The following is a 22,030-nucleotide window of genomic DNA, read 5'->3' as shown; positions in this document are numbered from 1 at the left end:
AGAAAAAAGCGAAGAACAGATTTGGGTAAGTTGCAGAAATTTTTCAAAAAATATTACAAACCAGAGAAATTCTCAATTGTTATTTTTAATAAACCAGAGAAATTCTCAATTGTTATTTTTAATAAACCAAAGAAATTCTCAATTGATATTTCAATAACAAACTAGAGAAATACTCAGATTTTTCAAGAATTTCTCTGGTTCTGGTAAGTTGCCATTGTTATCCCATTCTAATGTTGCTTACATACAATGTGGAATTTTTCCAGTTGAATTCAGTTGAACAATGTTGCTTACCTAATGAATCACAATGATTTGGATGTGAATGAGAAGAAAAGTAGAGAAACTCATCCAGAGAAATTTGGTCCAGAGAAATTTCTCTGGGCCAGAATTTCTCTGACCAATTTTCTCTACACTGAAATTTCTCTGGACCAATTTTCTCTGGACTGAAATTTCTCTAGACTGAAATTTTTCTGGATCAAGGTTGAGGGACCTTAGACATTATGAAAATATTGTTGAGGGACCTTAGTCATTATGAAAATATTTGGTGTCCTTTATGCTATAAAATCATAATACCAAGGACCTTAAAAAAAAACCCCTATTTATTTACTATAAAATAAATTGCAGCAAATCCAACTTAAAGTCGCAATTGTAAACCTAGCTTAAATTATTGATTTTAAAACACTAACTTTGGTGAATTACAAAAAACCATTTAAGTCATTGATTATAGGCTCAAACTCTTCTCATTTCAACACTTTGATAAATAAATTAAAAATGATCCAAAAAAAAGTTTAACAACGAAATCATTTAAATTTGAATATTTTTTTTTTAAATACTCGTGTGCTATGTAAATTGAGTGGTGTTAGAAAGTTGGTAAAAAGTTAATTTTTTAGTTTTTTTAGTTTATTTTGTCTTTTTATAGATAAAAAATGTGAGAGATGATGTGACTCAAAATGAGTAAAAAACTAAAAATTGGCTTTTTTGGTACTTTCCAAAAAAAAAAAATTGAATTTGAAGCATTGTTTGGAAACATATTAAATAGTTAAAAGGTAAAAAATTAATACAAAAATTCAACTCGTTTTTATTTATTTATTTATGTCTTTTTTTTTTAAAAAAAGTTAAAAAAATTAAAAATTAATTTTAAAGTTACTATTTGGTGATTGAGTCTCACGCGCTTGAGGCAACATTAGGAGCGTGTGGTGTGAAGTCTTGGTTGGAAAGAAAGAGACAAAACTGAGAGTACTATTTGTTTGGCAGCAGCTCACATGAATAAGGTTGTCGACATGTGGCTTGCCAGCCAAAACCAATCTGAAGTCCCAAACCAACTCACTTTGCCTCCGTTTAGAATTGGGTTGTCTTTTTAATTTTTTGACTTTTTAATTATTTTAGTTTGGGATTAAAAAGTTTGGTTTGAGAAGAATTTTTTAATTTTTTGCCTTTTTTGACTTTTTTTGTGAGAGATGAGTGTAATGATTATGGGTTGGATTTGATGTTTTTTTTTTGTGACTAAAATAGTCTATTTTGTTTTTTGTGGCTATTTTAGCTCCTAGCTCACCAAAACTAACTTCTCAAACTATGCCAAGCATCCTTTTGGGAAGTGGGTTAATTTTTTGGCTTTTTAATTTTTTGACTATTTTAGGGTTGGTTTGGGGTGTCCTAAAAAAGTGTACTTTTTGTCTTTTTACGAAAAGATGTGCAGAAAAGTAGAGAGGTGATGTGATGGAAAAAAGATAAAAAGATAAAAAGATGGATTATATAGGTTATGCCAAACCAGGCCTTAATTTGGGTTATTTTAATCTAGTTTGGGAAAGATTTTTTAGCTTTTTGACTTTTTTGACTTTTTTTATAAGAGAGAATTGTAATGATTATCAGTTGGATTTGATATTTTATTTTTTGTGACTAAAATAGCATTTTTTTTCTTTTTTTCTTTTTTTGGTTTTTTTTTTTTGACTATTTTAGCACCTAACCCACCCAAACCTTCTTGCCAAACACCACCTAACTCTAGTTAGATTGTTACCATACCCTGTAGTTAATTTTGTGAGGCCATCTTCAATTATTGCTCTGGTTAAGGGTTAATCATCCTTAATTTTTTTTCCCTGACAAATCTTATTCTGATTGTTTTGTTTATTTATTAAAAATTTCATTCACTCTGTTAAGATGTGAGGTTTTAAAAATAATTTTTGAAGTTTTCGTTTTTGTTATTTTTTGTTGATTTTTTTTTTTTTGGGTGTTTTTCAACTCAAATTCCATTTATAAAATTTCAATAGAGTAAACCTTGTTATTTTTCTATTTATTTTACTAGATTAACTCTCAAAATAATAAATGAAAATATCAAATTCTCTGAAATAAAAAAATTAAAAACCATTCAGTGTGTTTGGTTTGAGTTTTCTGGATTAAGTTTTTTGAAAATTGAGTTTTTTGGTTTTCGTATTCTTTTGTTTTTAGTGAATATTTTAAAATTTTAAAATTTTTTTTACTTTTTTAGATGCGCCTTAGTTAGATGTATTTAAAAAGTAAAAAAATTGTGAAAAAATATTTTAAAAAATTAATAAATACATAAAAATACAAAAAATGTACTGAATTCTTGTATTTTTTTTAAAATATTTTTGGTATTTAGTGAATTTTTAAAAGATTTTTTTTACATTTTTTTTACTTTTTAGGTGTATTTATGTTAGGTGTGTCTAAAAGGTAAAAAAATTGCTTAAAATATTAAAAAAATTCATTAAAAACAAAAAAACACGAAAAATAAGAAAATAGACTTTTCTGAAAAGTATTTTCTGAAAAATGAAAACAAGCAAGCTTATTGTGTCTCTAAAATCTTATTTTACATATTTCTATATTCAACTTATTGAGATTGCATAAGTTTAAGCAATTTGATTTTTCATAATAGATATATACTTATACAGTCAAGTAATCGATTGTTTAAATTTGTTCTGAAACTTTTTTAAATGAAAAAACTTATGGTTTACACCATCTCTATCACAAATTTGTATAACTATATCATAAAATTTTGTAACATCAATTATAAAATGTATAATTTCACCACAAAGTAGCGTAATAAAGTATCTAAAATTTTGTGGTTCGTGTAAAAAAAGTTTGTGATTTAATTATGATATTTTTTATTATGCCAATTTATAGTGATGTTACATATTTTATGATTGATGTTAATAAAGTTACATTAATTTATGGTAGGGTGCATATGGTATGCACCCCAAAAGGAGCACACCATAGAGTTTTCCTTTTAAAAATATGTTCATTTTAAATTGTTTATATAAGTCAATTTCGAACGAACTGAATGCAAGTCTTGAGTAGCTTTTTTCATTTTCAACCGTTAAAAAAGTCAATTGTTTTATTGTCTTCATATAACTATAAATATATTTAAATTATAGAACATGTTAGAACCAAATGTTAAGTTACCTTGGCAACTAGGGCCAAACTATGGGGTATTTTAGTTGTTAAAATAAAATTTTCACAATTAAAAGTATCTCACAAATTAAAGCTTCTCGACCCCAACCTAGTGCCTCTGGTTTGGGTCAGGCCACTGGGCCTACAAATACCCAAAGCCTTTGGGTTGGTTATTATGGATTGCTTTTGGAAGATGGGTGAGATCCACATTTGAGAATAAATTGTTTACATAGCTTGCATGTCTCGCAGTTTGGAAAGTGGTTTTTTTAATAGATTTTTTGTTTTTAGGCTAAAATATAAAGTAAAAAAAATCAATATGTTTGGGAATGATTTTTTTTTAAATTTTTACGTTAAAAACGTATAAAAAGTAAAATGAATGAAAATGAATCTTGACTTCTTAAATTTTTTACTTTTTGGTGACTTTTTAACTGAAATAACATCTTCCCAAACGAGACTTCATATTCTTCAAATATCCCATGATATAATTAGATTATTTTACATCCCATTTAATTAAGGATGTGATTAGGTGCATAGAATGAAGGTTAGGAAGTTCAAGTGTTTGAACATGTAGCATATTTTGATTTTATAAACTCTGTTGGGAATGTTCAAATTTTATTATATTGTTTTGTCCCATATTGATGCTCATATTATTGAGCCTTATAAACCTCCTTGTTTTAGAATGGGCTAGAGATCTACCGTGGGCCTACTTGAGGTGAAGTCTAGAAAGTCCATATATTATAGTTGCGTTGGACTTGAACTAGGCTAGGCACATGTGATGCATGTGTGTGAAGCATAAAAAAATATGTGGAATATAATTTATTTCATTTATGTTTTACTGATCAATCACATAATTTATGAAATTAATATTTGAGAGGGTAATTTATAAATAAATTGGGCCGAGATAAGAAAGAGTCTTCTTCGGAAGTTAGGTCGCACAATGGGCCGAGATAAGAGTTGGTGTAGCTCGGTCTTAAAACTAACGAGCTATGGGCCGAGGTGTTTGGGCTTCACAACTTGGACCTTATCCTTGTTAGCTCGGTCTAAATAGCCCAAACCGAGATATAGGCGAAAAAGAACCGAGCTAGGCATTGCATATGGAAGCACCGGATTGAGTATGTCGAGGAGCTAGTGTTAGCTCGGTCATACTGTTATTCTTTCGTGGTAGAGTCATCTCACTTGGCTTGCAGTGATGAGACTCCTAGGAGGACTCTGCTAAGGAGAGTAGAGTCCTACTAGGATTGTGCAAACCATCTCACTTGGTTGGTAGTGAATAAGGTTGATTCCTAGGAGGTCTCTTATACAGAGAGTTGGAATCCTACTAGGATTGTGCCAGACAGAATTTATAAAAGCTCATAGCAGGACCTATGGACAGGTATCACAATTTTGACTCTCAAATACACAGAGTTTTTGTCTATTGTCTATTTGCTGACTTAGGCATCGGAGAGGTATCCGACACACATCCGCCGGCTAGCTCACGTTTGTATTTTCAGGGAGTAAAGCGACGACGTTTGGAGGAGCGCAAACTTGATCAACAGGATTATATGAGAAGATTATTTCGTGCTCATACAATTAGCGCCGTCTGTGGGAATTTCACAAAGAACAAAACCTCTCGATCAAGTTTTCCTCTCTAGTTGAAAGCAATGGCACACAATGAGGACTTGCCGCAATCTGCCATTGATGAGCAAACCCCAGAGGGGGGTGGGAGGTGCGAAGGTTTACCTTCTATCCCATCCATGGCGGATTTAGAACCCCAGCGACAGAACTCCCGGAGGGACACGAGGGAGAGACAAGGCATTAGCCCTCGTCGCTCACAAAGTCTTGAAAGACAGAGACGAAGGTTGGATCCTCAAGTTCTGGAGGATCGCGTGAGGGAGCAAGATGAGTTAATAAGGAGGATGGCAGCAGATATGGAGACAATGAAGCGCCGGATAAAGGGAAAATAGGTGGCGACAGGAGAGGGACACAAAGGGAACACGCCCTCTCGCCACTCGGAAGGTCGTAACAGACATACCATGCCATCACAAGCAGAAAGTAAGAGCCTTAGAACAGGCGACACTCAATCGAGGACTTCCAGGACTCGTCACTCCAAGTCAGAGAGAACGAGGACTGAAAGGTCATATACAGAGGGAAGCAGCTATTACCCCTTACATACGCACCAGACGACATCTAGGCATACGGAGTTGCCTAGGCCAGCGGACTTACGAACGGTGCTCGAGGAGAAGGCCTGATGGAAGGAAGACACCAATGCTCGCGACCCTCGCAGAGTTTCAGCACTCCAGCGATTGACCCCTAGGACACATGGGAGTGTCAAGGTAGGGATGCCAATGTCATGCCTTGCTTACGAACCAGCAGATAAGGTATTAGCAAGGTTACAACGCTCGTCGTTCGTTCCGGCAATAGAGAACGCACCACTACCTTCAGGCTTCCACCAGCCCAAATTCACTACGTATGAGGAGAAGACAAACCCCTACATGCACTTAAGCCACTTTCGCCAGGTTATGGCAGTATACCGGCAAAACGAGGCCCTAATGTGTATCCTGTTCCCATCTAGCCTTGGCGACCTAGGTCTAACCTAGTTCGAAAGGCTACCAGAAGGCAGTATCGCCTCATGGGCACAATTGGCAGAGGCATTCGTGACTAGATTCAAAACGAACACCAATACACCAGTGGAGATTGATCAGCTACTCTCCATTGACATGGACGAAAAGGAGACATTAAGGTTTTACAACAGTCGATATTGGGAGACTTTCAATCAGATTGGAGATTGCCCTACAAATCTCTCCATCGCATAATACAAAAAGGGTCTACCAGTTAGAAACAAATTGAGGGACTTAATTACTATGATGCCACCCCTCACGATGGAGGCCCTAATGGAGAGAGTGCATCAATATATTCGGGTAGAGGAAGATAGCACCCGTGCTAAGGCAAAATCTGGCACAACAACAATGCCGAATAAAAAGACTACGGCAAAGGTCAACACGGTGGAACAACCAAGCAGGAATGTGCGAGGCAGGCGAGCCAACAGAGAGGACTCAGAAAAAAGAAAGTTAAGAGTCCGCACTGCCATCACCACCGTGTTCAATAAACCTATCTACCGGATTCTCAGTGAGATACGAAATGAACCTTTCGTTCGGCGGCCAGCCAAGTTGGGAGAAGCGCAAAGAGGCTATGACGAGAGGTCCCGTTGCACCTTTTATGATGAGAAGGGGCACCGAACTGAAAATTACACACCCTTGAGGCAACATCTGGAAGAGTTAGTAGCTGCTGGTCACCTGGACCAGTATATAGAAAGGGGAACCCAGCCAGCCCCCCAGGACCTCAACGGACCAAACGGGATGCCGGTCGACGGTCCACCCTAAGGCATAATCAACGTTATTCATGGAATCATCGAACCTGAGCGGCTGTGTGAACTCAAGGGGATGATAAAGAAGTCAGAGCACTTGAAAGAGGTGCTAAGTGCACAGCCTACCATCAAAAATGGCAGAACTGAAGCTACGAATGTCATATCCTTCTCAGACAAGGATCTAGCAAGGCTACATTGCCCTCACAATGACGTGCTGGTGGTGACTTTGCGTGTCAATAATTTTGACATCAAGTGGATTCTGATTGACCAAAGAAGCTCATGCGAAATAATATACTACGAGACCTTCAAACAGCTGAAATTGAAGGACAAAGACTTGGCTCTTGCGACATCTCTACTCGTCGGTTTCAACTCAATGCTAGAGTGGCCAGTGGGCAAGATAATCCTCTCAGTCAAGGCAGGAACCATGACAAAACAGGTGGAATTCCGGGTATTGAAGGTCCCTTCCACTTACAACATAATCCTAGGAAGAACATGGTTGCACGCCATGCGATCGGTAACGTCAACCTACCATTAAGAATTGTGGTTCCCCAACGAAGCCGGAGTAATTGAAGAAGTCTTGGGAGACCAAATTATGTCAAAATAGTGCTTAGTCACAGTAAATGGCAGCCGGGCTGCAAAAGGATATGTACAGATGGTGGAAGAACTAGAGAGCAACGAACTGTTTGCGGATGTCGGCAAAGCAGCTGAACAGAAGGCAGTGGAAGACTTGGTAGAGGTAAGAATAGATGAAAATAACCCAGAAAAGTTCTTTTTGCTCGGCTCGTCTTTGTCCAATACTGAGAGAATAGAGGTCATGGAATTCTTAACCTCTAACATCGAAGTGTTTGCCTGGACACCATACGACATGCCTGGCATTGACCCAAACTTCATCTATCACCAACTTAATGTCCACTCAACTGCCAGACCAATCATATAGTGCACTCGCAGGTCGACACTCCACCACGCGGAGATAGTGGCGAAGGAAATGGGAAACTTGCTAGAGACAGGAGCCATCAGAGAAGTGCACTATCCCAGGTGGATCTCCAACACTGTAGTAGTGCCAAAGAAGAACGAAAAATGGCGTGTTTGCGTGGACTACAAAATAGTCAACAAGGCCTGCCCAAAAGATAGCTTTCCCCTACCACGGATAGACCAATTAGTAGACCTGACGCCATGGCATAATCGACTTAGCTTTCTTGATGTGTATAGAGGTTACCATCAGATCACTATGTATGAACTAGACTTGGAGGTCACATCATTTACAACGCCTAGAGGATTATATTGTTACAAGGTCATGCCCTTTGGCCTAAAGAACGCAGGGGCAACATTCCAACAGATGGTCACCAAAATGTTTGAACCATTGTTAGGCAGAACAATGGAGGCCTACATAGACAACATGGTGGTCAAAAGCAAGGATGGGAAGGACCATCTCAAGGACCTAGATGAAATGTTCCAAATTCTGAAGAAGAATAAGTTGCGTCTAAATGCATTCAAGTGTGCATTCGGCGTAGGATTAGGCAAATTCCTAGGTTTCTTAGTGACCAACCGAGGTATAGAAGCAAACCCCTCGCAGATCAAAGCAATCTAGGATCTTGAGAGGCCCAACACAGTTAAAGAGGTGCAGCATCTCACTGGCTTAGCAGCCATACTCAACCGGTTCATAAGTCGGTTATCCGACAGATGTAGACCATTCTTCCAAGCTTTGAAGGCCAAATTTGAGTGAGATGAAGAATGCGACCGCGCCCTAGAGAGCTTGAAAGACTACATGACCTCTCTTCCATTGCTAGTAACCCCAATACTTGGAGAAGAGCTCTTTTTGTACTTAGCAGTTTCCTAACATGCAGTCAGTGTATGTTGGTCAAAGCAGAAGGAATCCAACACCTGCCTATCTTTTATGTTAGCAAAACCTTGCTGGGCGCACAAACCAGGTACCTACCATTGGAAAAGCTGGCCTTGGCTTTGATGATTGCCTCAAGGAAGTTGTCGTATTACTTCCACGGCCACACCATAATCGTCCTAACAGCTTTTCCCTTGAAAGCTTTGTTTGAGAGGGCAGACTTTTCTAGACGAATCTTAAAGTGGGCGGTGGAATTGGGACAGTTCGATATCAAGTTTCAACCTAAAACCGCAATAAAAGCCAAAGCTTTAATAGACTTTGTGGCTGAGTTTACACCAGGAAGCCATCACATCTGCCTAGTTGACTTGACTGATACAACCGAAATGGAGATGGAAAGTGCCACAGGAACTGCACGGCCCCCAAAACAAGATGCCTAGCCACATTCCAAGCCATACATGATTGAAGCCAAGAAGGAATGGGCAAACCGTGCTATTCCCAGCGAGGACTCATCAACAAGTAAAAACTTGGGGCAGTCAGATAGTGAAGAGCAAACCCTAACAGCAGGCATGGACTTAGAAGAAAACATCAGCAACACACATGACCTCAAGACATCATCCGACCCCTCTACTTGCTGGAAATTATTCGTCGGAGAGATATGGAAGCTCTTCATGGATGGAGCATCCAATAGGCACAGTGTAGGACTTGGCATAGTCCTTATCTCACCAGATGGCCTAATAATGGAACAAGCAGTCAACCTTGGCTTCCCAGCATCAAACAATGAGGCGGAGTATGAAGTGCTTTTAGCAGGCTTAAAATCAGCACTTTTCATAAAGGCCACCGAGCTAATGGTTTACAGTGACTCCCAGCTAGTAGTAAACTAGATTTTAAGTGACTACGAGGCGAAAGATGAGAGGATGGCTAAGTACCAAGAGTTAGTCAGAAAAGAGATCATGAAGTTCGAAGTAGTACGAATAGAGCAAATCGGCCGAGAAGAAAACAGTAGAGTAGACGAACTAGCAGGTTTGCCTTAATGGCAAATACATCTATCTCGCATCCATTATTGATCGACTTCCTACCCAGACCAAGTATTAAAGAACCCGAAGTAGCTGAGGTATGTTGTGCCGAACTAGGCATTTCATAGATGGATCCCATTATAGTATTCTTAAAAGACGACATCTTACCTGAAGAGAAGAAAGTGGCCAACAAAATAAGAGCAAAGTCACAGCGATTTTGGCTCTCTCCATCATTAGCGTTATACAAAAACTCCTTCACAGGACCTTACTTGAAATGTGTCCATCCTAGCAAGGTTCAGGCATTTTTGTTCAAAATACATGAAGGCGTATGCGGAAGCCACCAAGGAGGAAGATCATTGGCTTACAGAGCAATTTCACAAGGATATTGGTGGCTATACATGCATGCAGATTCTGAGAAGTATGTCAAGAGGTGCGAGAAATGTCAGAAGTTTGCACACCAAATACACCAACCAGCCAGAGAGCTTTATCACTAACTAGCCCATGGCCCTTCGCAATATGGGACCTGGACATAGTGGGACCACTTCCAACGGCACCCAGCAACAGAAAGTTCTTTCTCGCAGCAACAGACTACTTCACAAAGTGGGTAGAGGCTGAAGCACTCACATCAATAAAGGAGAAAGATGTAAAGAAGTTCGTCTGGAAGAATATCATAACTCGATTCAGCATACCCAAGGTTCTAATATCTGACAATGGCACTTAGTTCGATGGCAAAATCTTCAGGGGCTTTTACGAGGAATACAAGATAGAATTCTACAACTCTACACTAGCATACCCTCAAGCAAATGGCCAGGCAGAAGCTTCAGACAAAGTCGTCTTAGATGGCTTAAAGAAAAAGTTAGAAAGAACAAAAGACAAGTGGGCAGAGGAGCTTCCTCATGTTTTATGGGCTTACCGTACCACACCTCGGTGGTCAACTGGTGAAACGCCTTTTTCTTTGGCCTATGGCATGGAGGCAGTAATCCCACTAGAAGTAAGTCTCCCCACTATTAGAAGTAAAAATTTTGACCCAGATTTAAATGAAGAAGCCATAACCTTGGAACTCAACCTTGCAGAGGAGAGAAGGGAAAAAGCTCTAGTTCACATTGCCTCATACCAGCAGGAGTTGTCCAGAAAATACAACAAAACAGTGCATCCAAGGCAATTCAAAATCGGGGATTGGGTATTACGCAAAGTAATGGGCAACACTTTGGTACCCAGAGATGGCAAGTTAGGACCTAACTGGGAAGGACCATACAAAGTGGTTGGTTTAGCAGGAAAATGGGCATATCACTTGGAGGATGGAGACAACAAGGCTATTCCCAAGCCATGGAACACTGCGAATCTCAAGTTATTTTATTTTTAGTTTTTTCGTAGAATATTTGTAATTTTTTCCATTTTTTCAAATAAAACAAGTAGTTTTTTAGCATAATTCTTTTTCACTGTAAAAGTTGTTCTCAGTCGTTTCCAGCAAGGGGCAACCAGAAAGTTTGGTAGGAACAACCAAACATTGAGCTCTCTTCAGCCGAGATCAGAATCTAGGCTGAAGAAGGTTGGCAGGAATAACCAACATTGAGCTCTCTTCAGCCGAGATCAGGATCTAGGCTGAAGAAAGTTAGCAGGAATAACCAACATTTAGCTCTCTTCAGCCGAGATAAGGATTTAGGCTGAAGAGGTTGGCAGGAATAACCAACATCCGGCTCTCTTCAGCCGAGATAAGGATCTAGGCTGAAGAAGTTGGTAGGAATAACCAACATTTTAATCTCTTCAGCCGTGATAAGGATCTAGGCTGAAGAGGTTGGCAAGAATACCAACATTTAGCTTTCTTCAGCCGAGATAAGGATTTAGGTTGAAGAAGGTTGACAGGAGTAGCCAACGTTTAGTTCTTTTTCAACCGAGATAAGGATCTCGGCTGGAAAAAATTGGTAGGAATGACTAACACAGCAAACAGATGACAAAGCTCTTGAATTGAGTTGTCTGATTAGTTTGAAGACCGCAGGTACGTCGGTCAGAGATGCATCGTCAACCGTGCTTGACACCGGTGGATCCACCCGAGCTGTCTGATTAGTTTGGAGACCGCGATCATTACTATCAGTGTGGGCATTATTTGAAATAGGTGATCCTTCTTCCTTCCCCTCTTGAAGAAGCTTCTACTGGATGGCGTTGGCATAATCCGCCATATAAGTTGGGATAAAGTGAGGGGGAGGGTTTTGAAAGACCTCAATTTCTGGGCCCAGACCGAGCTTCGCCACAGCTGCCTTCCAGCCACATTTGAAAAAGATGTCTTTTGCAGCCTCGCACTGCAAAACATATGTGACCTTTGCCTCCTTGTAGCCACGGTCCTCAACATCTTCCGAGATCTTTTTTAGTTCGACTATCTCTGCATCCTTCTTCTTCTTGAGCATGGCCAGCTCGCGTAGATAGCGGTCTTTCTACTCGGTCAAAGCTTTCTGCTTGACCGCTTCCGCCGAGTTGACTAGCTCGGTGAGCCGGGTGATTTTAGATTCGATCTCAGCCATTTTTTGGGTAGCTTCGTTCAGCTCGGCTGTTTTAGTTTTGGCTTCTACCATAGCCAGCCGTGTTGTTTTGCGCAGTTCCAGCATGCACTTATGGGCAATTTGGTTCTTCCGTATGGCCTACAGAAGGGGAGAGCAATCATGACAAAAACTGAGCAAACCGTCGTATAAAATGGAGAAACAAATGGAGTAGAACACTTACCAGCACCATCGACTTAGTGGCCAAGTGGATGGCCTTGAGCTCAGTGAGATGGGTTGTGGTGTTCCATATCGGGTGGCAGGAACACACTTTTTGCAAGGTTGAAGGCAAACATGTGGTCTTTGTCTGCCACCACTGAGTCTGTGTTCGTTACGGCTCGGTTCTTATATGTTATTTTTGGTGCCCACTCTGAAGAACTAGCCAAGTCAGAACGCACGGGTTCTGGGCTTGGCGGGTTGGTTTGAGGGAGCATGATTTCATCTTCGTCAACAAGGTGTAGTGGCTCGGTTGAGGAAGTACGAGCACGCTTGCTCGGCCGGGATGACGAGGCCCGGGCTGTTGGGAGGGCCACCACTGCCTCGTTTGTTTGACCAGCTTGTGTTGTCTCGGTCTGTGCTTTGCTAGCGGGATTCGTTGTTTTGGTGATCAGTGCCCTTACAGCTCGGCGCTTGGCCATTTCTTGTTCTTCGGTTAGGGGTATGAGGTTAATTTGTGGCAAGTTTGAGTCCGGTTCTTGTGACAGTTCCAGGAGAAAGTCAGTTACCCTGACCTTCCTCCTTCCACTGTATCGATAGGTCGGTTCAAAATTGAGTAGCTCGACCCAGCTTCGATTATGGTATTGAAGTGCAACACGAAAAGCGTCTTGATTGGCGTATTGGTATTGAGATTTAAGCTGGTTCAGGTCTACAGAAAACAAAAAAGACAACGGTTAGCACGGTGAAAAGTTATAAGTAAGGACAGACAAAACAGATAACTAAGCCGAGGTATCCTTACCAGCAGTCCCCTTATTCCAATTTATATTGTAGCCCGGTATCTAGGCCTCTTGGTCTTTAAAATTGCCAGAGACCCAGAAGAAGTCATCGTCATTAACGTCCTTATCCGGGGTGTTTTTTATAGTTTTCTCTCGGCCTCTCCTTATTCTTAAATAATATACCCAACCGTCGTCATTTTGACCAAGCGAGTATTGGTGAAATAGCTCGGCCAATCCGAGGTTGAGGTTGAGCCGACGGTTTAGCTCGGCGATGCCGTTTATTATCCTATAAGAATTGGTGATGAGTTAGGTTGGGCAGAGTCTGGTCTGCCTAAGAAATTCAAAAATAAGAGGCTGAATAGGAAACCAAAGGCCGGCTTCGACAATCGATATCACGGTGAATGGAACGAAGCATGGTTTGCCCTAGGGTGTTGTTTCTAGTTCGGCTAGGGATAAGTGAACGTCGTCTGGAATTTGATAGTCCTTTCGGAACTCGACTATGGCCCCAAGAGAGTCTACTAAAAACTGGTATTTACCTATGATAAACTTAAGTTGTAAATAAATTAAGCCTAGCTCGGCGCAACTGAGGGTTTGGTTGGCTCGGTTGGGCGAAGCTGCCTAGGGGCAGGGTGCAAGGGCATGCCTGGCCAACCTAGTCAAGTCGGCAAAGTGGAAAATAAGAAGTGTTACGCACAGACAACTGGACCGGACTAAGTAAGCAGTCAATTTACAACGGAATTGTGAAAACTTAACTCGGTTACATACGGAGAACGTAGGGTTCTCAGTTCGGTCGTACAGAAGGGATAACACAAGGCTTTTAGCTTAATTGGAGGTTAGTTTGCAGGGTCATCCAAGTTTTTAGTTCGGTTATTGAGCAGGAAGGCTCTCAGTTCGGTCGTAAAGAATGGCCAATCTAAGGCCCTTAGCTCGGTTGAAGATGGGTGTACATGGCTATAATTGAGCTTTTAGTTCGGTTGTGTTTAAGCCTAAAGTTGCCTAAACATGTATTTAGCTCGGTTACAGCACGATTTTGGATTCAACTTCATGTTTTCTGAATCCAGACGGTGTGTTTTTGAGCTCGAGCCTAAGGTTTGGGGTTTATAGCATTTTCTCAGTATTCTGGTGGATATCTAGTATATATAAACACATGTATGCGGGGATTAAATATCAAAAATGAAGAAATAAGTTAAAAAAGAACAGAAGAAAGAGATATTAGTAAACTTACCAGTGTGAAGGTTCACACAGACAGTGGCCAACGAAGATGAAGGTGTGAGTATGGAGCTTCGAATGCAGAGGTTCTCAGAAGACAAATAAGAGAAGATGAACAATGGGAGTGTTTTTCAAAATGAGGGTTCTTTTGTATAGAGCACACGAAATGGGCAGGACTGTTCAAAATTTTTGAAGTACGAAGACGGCTGTGACAGATATACTTGACCAATAGGAGCCAGCCACGTGTCCAGGAGAATAGAAAGCGATTCAGATGTGCAGCGCAACTGAAAAGATGTTTTTTGACCGGACAAATCGGTAGCCCGGTAACAATTTAGCTCGGTTGAAGGTTTGAACTAATTAGCTCGGCTGGTAACAAGTAATTCCAAAGCATGCGATGTAGATGGGATTAAGGGGCAATTGAGAGGGTAATTTATAAATAAATTGGGTCGAGCTAAGGAAGAGTCTTCTTCGAAAGTTGGGTTGCACAATGGGCCGGATAAGAGTTGGTGTAGCTCGGTCTTAAAACTAATGAGCTATGAGCCGAGGTGTTTAGGCTTCATAACTTGGACCTTATCCTTGTTAGCTCGGTCTAAATAGCCCAAACCGAGATATAGGCGAAAAAGGACCGAGCTAGGCATCTCATATGGAAGCACCGGATTGAGTATGTCAAGGGGCTAATGTTAGCTCGGTCATACTGTTATTCTTCCGTGGTAAAGTCATCTCACTTGGCTTGCAGTGATGAGACTCCTAGGAGGACTCTGCTAAGGAGAGTAGAGTCCTACTAGGATTGTGCAAACTATCTTACTTGGTTGGTAGTGAGTAGGGTGTGTGATTCCTAGGAGGACTCTTATAAAGAGAGTTGGAATTCTACTAGGATTGTGCTAGACAGAATTTATAAAAGCTCATAGCAAGACCTATGGACAGGTATCACAATTTTGACTCTTAAATACACAAAGCTTTTGTCTATTGTCTATTTGCTAACTTAGGCATCGAAGAGGTATCCGGCACACACCCGCCGGCTAGCTCACGTTTGTGTTTTCAGGGAGTAAAGTGACGACGTTTGGAGGAGCGCAAACTTGATCAACATGATTATACAAGAAAATTATTTCGTGCTCGTACAATATTTAAATTCCTTTTAACAGTCCCCTCATGCTTCTATTCACCCAAAAAAATACATAGAATTTTTTTCTAATTCTTATTTCTTACCGTATCATACATAACTACAAGTTCAAAGGATTGTTTATGAGTGCATAAAACCATTTCTGATGTTGAATGGTGATTCTATTTGTGCCAAAGAAAGTTTTTGATATAGCGAAATTACTTTAAAAAATAACGAATTTAGTTCCACACTTCTTAGAGCTAAAAAATTAATGAGATATTTTCTCATTATATTCATCATTGATTTATTTAGGTTTATTGTAAGAATAATATTTGGGAGCTCGAAAATTATTGGCTCGAAACCCAAAACGAAGTCGTTTTGGGTTTTCTTTTTTTTTTTTTTTCCTCTCTTAGACAGACAGCAGAAAGAGCGAAGAGTAGAGGCTAGAGAGAGAGAGAGAGAAGATGGAGAAAAGATGGAGAGAAAAGATGTTGATTTGTTAACAAATCAACAAGGTAAGAGTTCCTAATTTTGTATATTCCACCGTTTGATTGATTTTCACTACTTTGAATGCCATTTGTGTCCCAATCGAGAGCTCACTGCTTTTATGTTTCTTGTTGGTTTTGTTTAATGGTGCTAGGGTTCTGAATGTACCAGCAAAAGATATATATATTTTTTAAGTTCTATTGTTGTTCTACTTCAATAATTGGTTGATTGGGTACATATATACGTGTATGTATATATTTGGGTATATATATATAGATCTATGTGTGTGATCTGGTGTTGATGTTGATCATGATGATCTGGTGTTGGTGTTGGTGTTGATGATGATGATGATGATCTGGTGTTAATGTGGATGATGATGGTGATGTATAGATCTCTTATATAGATATATAGATATGTGTGTATAGATCTGTATATACACACAGATTTGGTGTTGATGATGATGTGTTGATTCTATAATTTTTTTTTGTGATGATGATGATGATCTCTCTATCTCTCACAACTCCCTCTTCTCTCTCTTTTTTTTTTCTTCTTCTTCTTCATCTGCAGAAAAAAAAACGACGTCGTTTTGGGCAGTTCGAGCCACTCGGGCCAACACAATTTCGAGCTACCTAACAGCTCTATTATTGTAAATCCATTTGTTTTAAACACTAAATAATTTATTTTTCCAACGAAGTCCAAGCTAAGAAATGGGGCATGTGGCACACCTAGAGTTGGCCAAATAAAAACATAGGCTTATTTTTGATTTATGATGAAGGCTTTAAACTTAAAAACATAGCACTCTTCTTTGGGTTTAAAGTCTAGTCCGAAAACACACACACACACACACACACACTCTCTCTCTCTCTCTCTCTCCCTATATATGTATATACTAGTGTATGCCCGTGCCTGAAGGCACGGCGTAAATAATGTTCGGTGTAAATAATGTTGGGATTAAAATGTAGTTATAATTTCTACGTATAATGTCAATTAATTAATTAATTAATTTAATGCATCCTCAACATTTAATTAATCATGGGGAACATGAATATATTAGAAACACTACCACCACACATAAGCCAATTTTGTTTGAATAATTGTAGGTATCATTAAAATTTAGGAAAAATTAACCAAAAAAAAAAAAAAAACTTAAAATTTAATACTTGTAACAAAATAAACTATTGAGTTTTTAATTTTATAAATTTAGATATTAAATTTTTGATTTATTTTCAATCTAAACTATTTGCATGTTTTCAATCTAAACAATCTGAGATCTTTTATGTATTTTACTAAATAATAAATAATAAATAAATACCATTAACAATCCAAGCAATTTGTCGGTAGGAAGAAGTAGCCATCAGTCATTTGCGGGTCTGTCTTTCACATATTTTTTTTGCATTCTTATTGAAGAAAATAATAATATGTCTACACATTTTGCATTCCTATTGAAAAAAAATAATAATATATTAACACAATTTGAATAGCACATAAAATAAATAAAGATGTGATAGTGGCCAAGCATTTGAATGCGCAACACAATTAAGAAAACCGACCACTATCTCTTTTCTTACTCTGTTTCTTTTCAATTTCTTCACCATGTCTTCAACAGGGATGAAGAAATAGTCCATGAATTATGAGTGAAAATTTAAATTGGGTTATAGAAATAAAATAAAATGAAACAAAAATAATGACCCATGGGAGACATGCGGGTTGAAGAAAAAAAATAAAAAAGAAAATGTTGAGACCCAAACCAATGTCAACAGTCCCCACAAACCAATGTCAAGACCCTCACTTGACAACACAAAAAAGAAAAACAAATATATATCAGTTTAAGGTTTAGAAACACCAGCCCAAATACATAACGTAACTTAACACCAACCCATATAAATTGAAAGATGCATAAATAAAAAAATGAAAAAGAAACAGAACACAAAAAAAGAAAGAGAAATCCAAATACATATCAGTTTAAGGTTTAAAAACACAAATCCAACACAAACACATCAGTTTAAGGTTTAGAAAAAAAAATACAAATCCAAATCTTAGAAACACAAACCTAAATTGATGGGTCTCTTTTGCTTTGATTGAAAAGAAACATAATGATTTTCAATGCTCTGTTCCAATGCTTTGTGTCTCTTAAGCTTTGTTTCCAACTTTTTCTGTGGTTCCATTGAATGCATACCTAATCACACAAAACCAAACAGAAATCTTAGAAACACAAACACAAATCGAAACCGAAATCTTAGAAACACACCCTAATCAACAAAAATATATATAAAAAATAATAATAATAACACAAATCCAACACAATGAAACATTGAAAACCATTTGAAAAATCACTTAAGAATATCTTAAAAACCATTTGAAAACCACTTCATGAAGATGAATTATTATTTCAAACCCAAGGATTAGTTTGTATACCATACTACAAAATGAGTCAAAAAAAAAAAAAAAAAAAATCGCTCTTTCAACCCACCTAAATATTTCAATAAAGTCACTCTACTAATTTTTTAGCAACTTCACATCTCCTTTCATTCTTACCTTCGTAACACAAACACAAAGTTGCTCACCAGTTTGGAAACACAAACACCAATCCAAATCATACCCAAACACGTACCTAATCCTATTTGTTCATTAACAACAACATAATCACCAAATCCTATCCGTTCATCATCATCACACAAAAAAAAAAAAAAATCAAAAAATTAAAAATAAAACAGAGTTGTATGTGCCTCTTCCAAGTACTTCTTCGACCTCTTTGCCACACTCTTCAACCTCTTCATCATGATCATCAATTTGGATAGATCAGAGCCTTTTATATGTACTAATTTTAGCTACAAAAATTTACTTTGCATAGATCAAGTCTTATACATGTATCAAGGCAGAGAAATCGGGCTCAACATATCTTGCCATTTCATCAAGGCAGAGAAATCGGGCTCTCTCTCGATGAATCTAGTGGTCGTCTCTTACCCCACTTTTTGTCACTCGTTAAAATTATCTGATAAGTCCAACTCATTACATAGCGGTATTTCCTTATTATTGAAATTACATATCAGGTGCCATGTAAACTGAATTTACTAAATTTTTCGCTTTCCATTTATCTCATTCATAATCTCCATTTCTTTCCCCAAATATATATTCTATCAAAAAAATGGAAAATTATAGAATATTCTAGGACTACTGAATAATCATCCAAAAAGAAAAATTATAGAATAACACATCTATTTTCAAGCTTTTTTAAGGGTACAATCACCAAAATATTCCATGTTGTAATTAAAATGCGAAGAAAAAACAAACAAACAAACAAACAAATAATGGAAGAGTAAAGCTCATCAACTTGTTTCAAATAGATTGTGTCTTAGTTCATAGCACATTTCGAAAGTGTGTTCAAATTTTAGCTGTTAACCAAGCTATAATATATAGAGCCAAGATTTATTCTTTGTGACAATGATGTTTGTTCACCAACCAGGATCTGGAATTAAATCCAAGTTGAATTATACTTTCGGGTTCTTCCATATGAACATTAAGCTACCAGCCAATGACTCCGGAGGAGTCGTGACAGCCTTCTATGTAAGTTCACATTTACATATATATTCATGCTCCTTGGTATAGGTTATCACTGACAAAAAAAAAAAAAAGCCGATTCAGTGCAAGAAACTCCTGCTAAAAAGGTGTCACTGATAACATAATGTAAATCCTTTTTTTTTTCTCTTTCTTTTGGCAGTTGAAATCAGAAGATAATGAATTGGATTTTGAGTTCTTGGGCAACAAAAAAGGGAAGCCCATCAGAGTCCAGACGAATGTCTTTTTAAAAGGAAAAGGGGGTCGAGAACAGAGGATCCATGTATGGTTTGATCCAACCGTGGACTTCCATACTTACAAAATCCTATGGAACCAACATCAAATAGTGTAAGGCAACTACCTAAACGCATTCCAATTTGAAAAATAAACTTATTCCACAAACTGCTTCTGAAAGCTAGCTATTTTCAAAAAAAATAAAATCATTATATATGAAAATTGAAAATACCCTGTTTCAAGGAAACATTTTTAAGTTGTCTTTTAAATATGTCTACACAAAGATGAAATTTATTTATTCATTTATTTTGATATTTTCAAACTTTCCATTATTTTTGTTTTTGAAAACAACAAAAACATCGAAATTGAAAATGATATCACACTCCTTAAATCACAATCTGTTAGAGTTCTAACTTATTTTGTTAATCACCTTTCCCCCCAACAGTTATTTTGTTGATGAATATCCCATTCGAGTTTTCAAGAACAACAGACGCGATGGAGTTGGCTTCCCAACACAACCAATGCAACTAATGGCAACTATATGGGACGGAGATAGTTGGGCCACGAATGGTGGAAAAACTAAAATCATTTGGGCTTATGCACCATTTATAAGTCACTTCCGGGGCTTTGCCATTGACGGATGCCCCTATGACAACTCTCACAGAAAATCATGCAATTCTTCCAAGTTCTGGTGGAATAGAAAGGATTACTGGCAACTGTCTCCTGACCAAGAAAGAAGACATCAAGTCATAAAGCACAATTATATGTACTATGATTACTGCAATGACAAAACTAAACACCCAACATATCCCCCAGAATGCCCACAGTGATAACAACCCTTTATTTTCCTATTACATAATCATCTGACAATAAGTGTAGTTTAAAACTATTGAATTCACAATATAATATTATGCTTAATCACTTTCTACTTCTTCTAATTCTCAACCTTCTCTCGGACCTAATACATTTTTCAGGATGACTATTTGGGCCTGTCTTTCTAGTTCTAAATACACGAAATATTGTAGAATTGAACTGCACCATGTACAAAAATATGCATACAAACATTGATGAGCAATCATTAGAATCAATGCTTCATTTGTATATTCTTCTCATTTATAGCATAAGAATCAACCGTGTCAGAACTTCATACAGTATTTCTTGAACACAACCATTTGCCACTATCTCACCATCACAACCCTTCCATCAAATTAAGCAAAGCAGAACACTACGGTGCCGTTTGGTAACACTTACGTTTCCAGTTTTCTGTTTATATTTACAAAAATTTAAAAAACTAAAATAAAAACTTGTTTGGTAAAATTTTTGATTTATAAATCAGTGGTCTCAGTTTATAAATTTGGCCAAAAAATGAAAACATAAAAAATGTGTTTTCGTTTTGAGTTTTGAGTTTTTTTTTTTTTTTTTTCCACCCAACACTAGCCACTACCCGCCACCATTTTCCACCACCGTCTTCCGCCACCACCCCCCATCACCACCTGCCACCACCACTCACCACCCACCACCCACCTACTACCACCACCCACCACCACCCACCAGCCACCCACTCGCCACCACCACCCACCTCTCGCCGCCACCACCACCACCGCCACCCGCCACCCACCTGCCATCCATCTGTCACAACCCACCACCCGCCACCTACTTGCCACCACCACTCACCACCCACCAGCCACCACCAGCCACCAACCACCACCAGCCACTTGCCACCCACTCGCCACCACCACCAGCCACTTACCACCCACTCGCCACCACCACCCACCACCCACCACCACCACCACCACCATCACCCACCACCCACTCGCCACCCACCTGCCACCACCACCTACCACCCACTCGCTACCACCTACCACCCGCCACTGTCACCCACCACCACTACCACCACCCGTCACCTACTTGGCACCACCCACCACCACCTACCATCCGCCACCCACCTGCCGCCACCACCCACCACCCACCAACCGCCACTAACACTACCACCACCCACCCACTCGCTACCACCTACCACCCACCACCGTCACTCACTCACCCACCACCACCACCACCCACCACCTACCTCTCACCACCCACTACCACCCGCCATCCGCCGCCCACCTGTCGCCACCACCCGTCACCCGCCACCAACACTACCACCACCCACTTGCTACCACCCGCCACCGCCACCGTCACCCACCATCACCACCCACCACCCGTCATCTGCCACCCACCACCCACCCGCCACCACCAGTCATCTACCACCCACCTGCCACCACCACCCACCACTGTCACCCACTCGCTACCACCCACCACCCACCACCCGCCACCATCACCCACCCACCTACCCACCCGCCCACCACCACCCACCACCACCCACCCTCGGCCACCCACCACCCACCTGCTA

The 22,030-nt window shown here is 39.2% G+C and overlaps 1 protein-coding gene across 1 annotated transcript; it reads left to right on the top strand.

The window, feature by feature from the left end:
• The first annotated feature begins 12,417 nt into the window (after positions 1 to 12,417).
• Positions 12,418 to 20,468, top strand: LOC145800207 (xyloglucan endotransglucosylase/hydrolase protein 2-like). Its single transcript, XM_082889858.1, has 5 exons — positions 12,418 to 12,539; positions 18,701 to 18,801; positions 19,313 to 19,413; positions 19,568 to 19,752; positions 20,084 to 20,468. The coding sequence occupies exons 1-5, from the start codon at positions 12,418 to 12,420 to the stop codon at positions 20,466 to 20,468; spliced, it is 894 nt and encodes a 297-aa protein (XP_082745984.1).
• The last annotated feature ends 1,562 nt before the right edge of the window (positions 20,469 to 22,030 follow it).

This window comes from Camellia sinensis, chromosome 10 (genome assembly GCF_055761805.1).
Source record: "Camellia sinensis isolate YWXY chromosome 10, ASM5576180v1, whole genome shotgun sequence".
NCBI lineage: Eukaryota > Viridiplantae > Streptophyta > Magnoliopsida > Ericales > Theaceae > Camellia > Camellia sinensis.
Note: the sequence above shows the minus strand (reverse complement) of the source record. Positions and strands in the feature narration are given on the sequence as shown.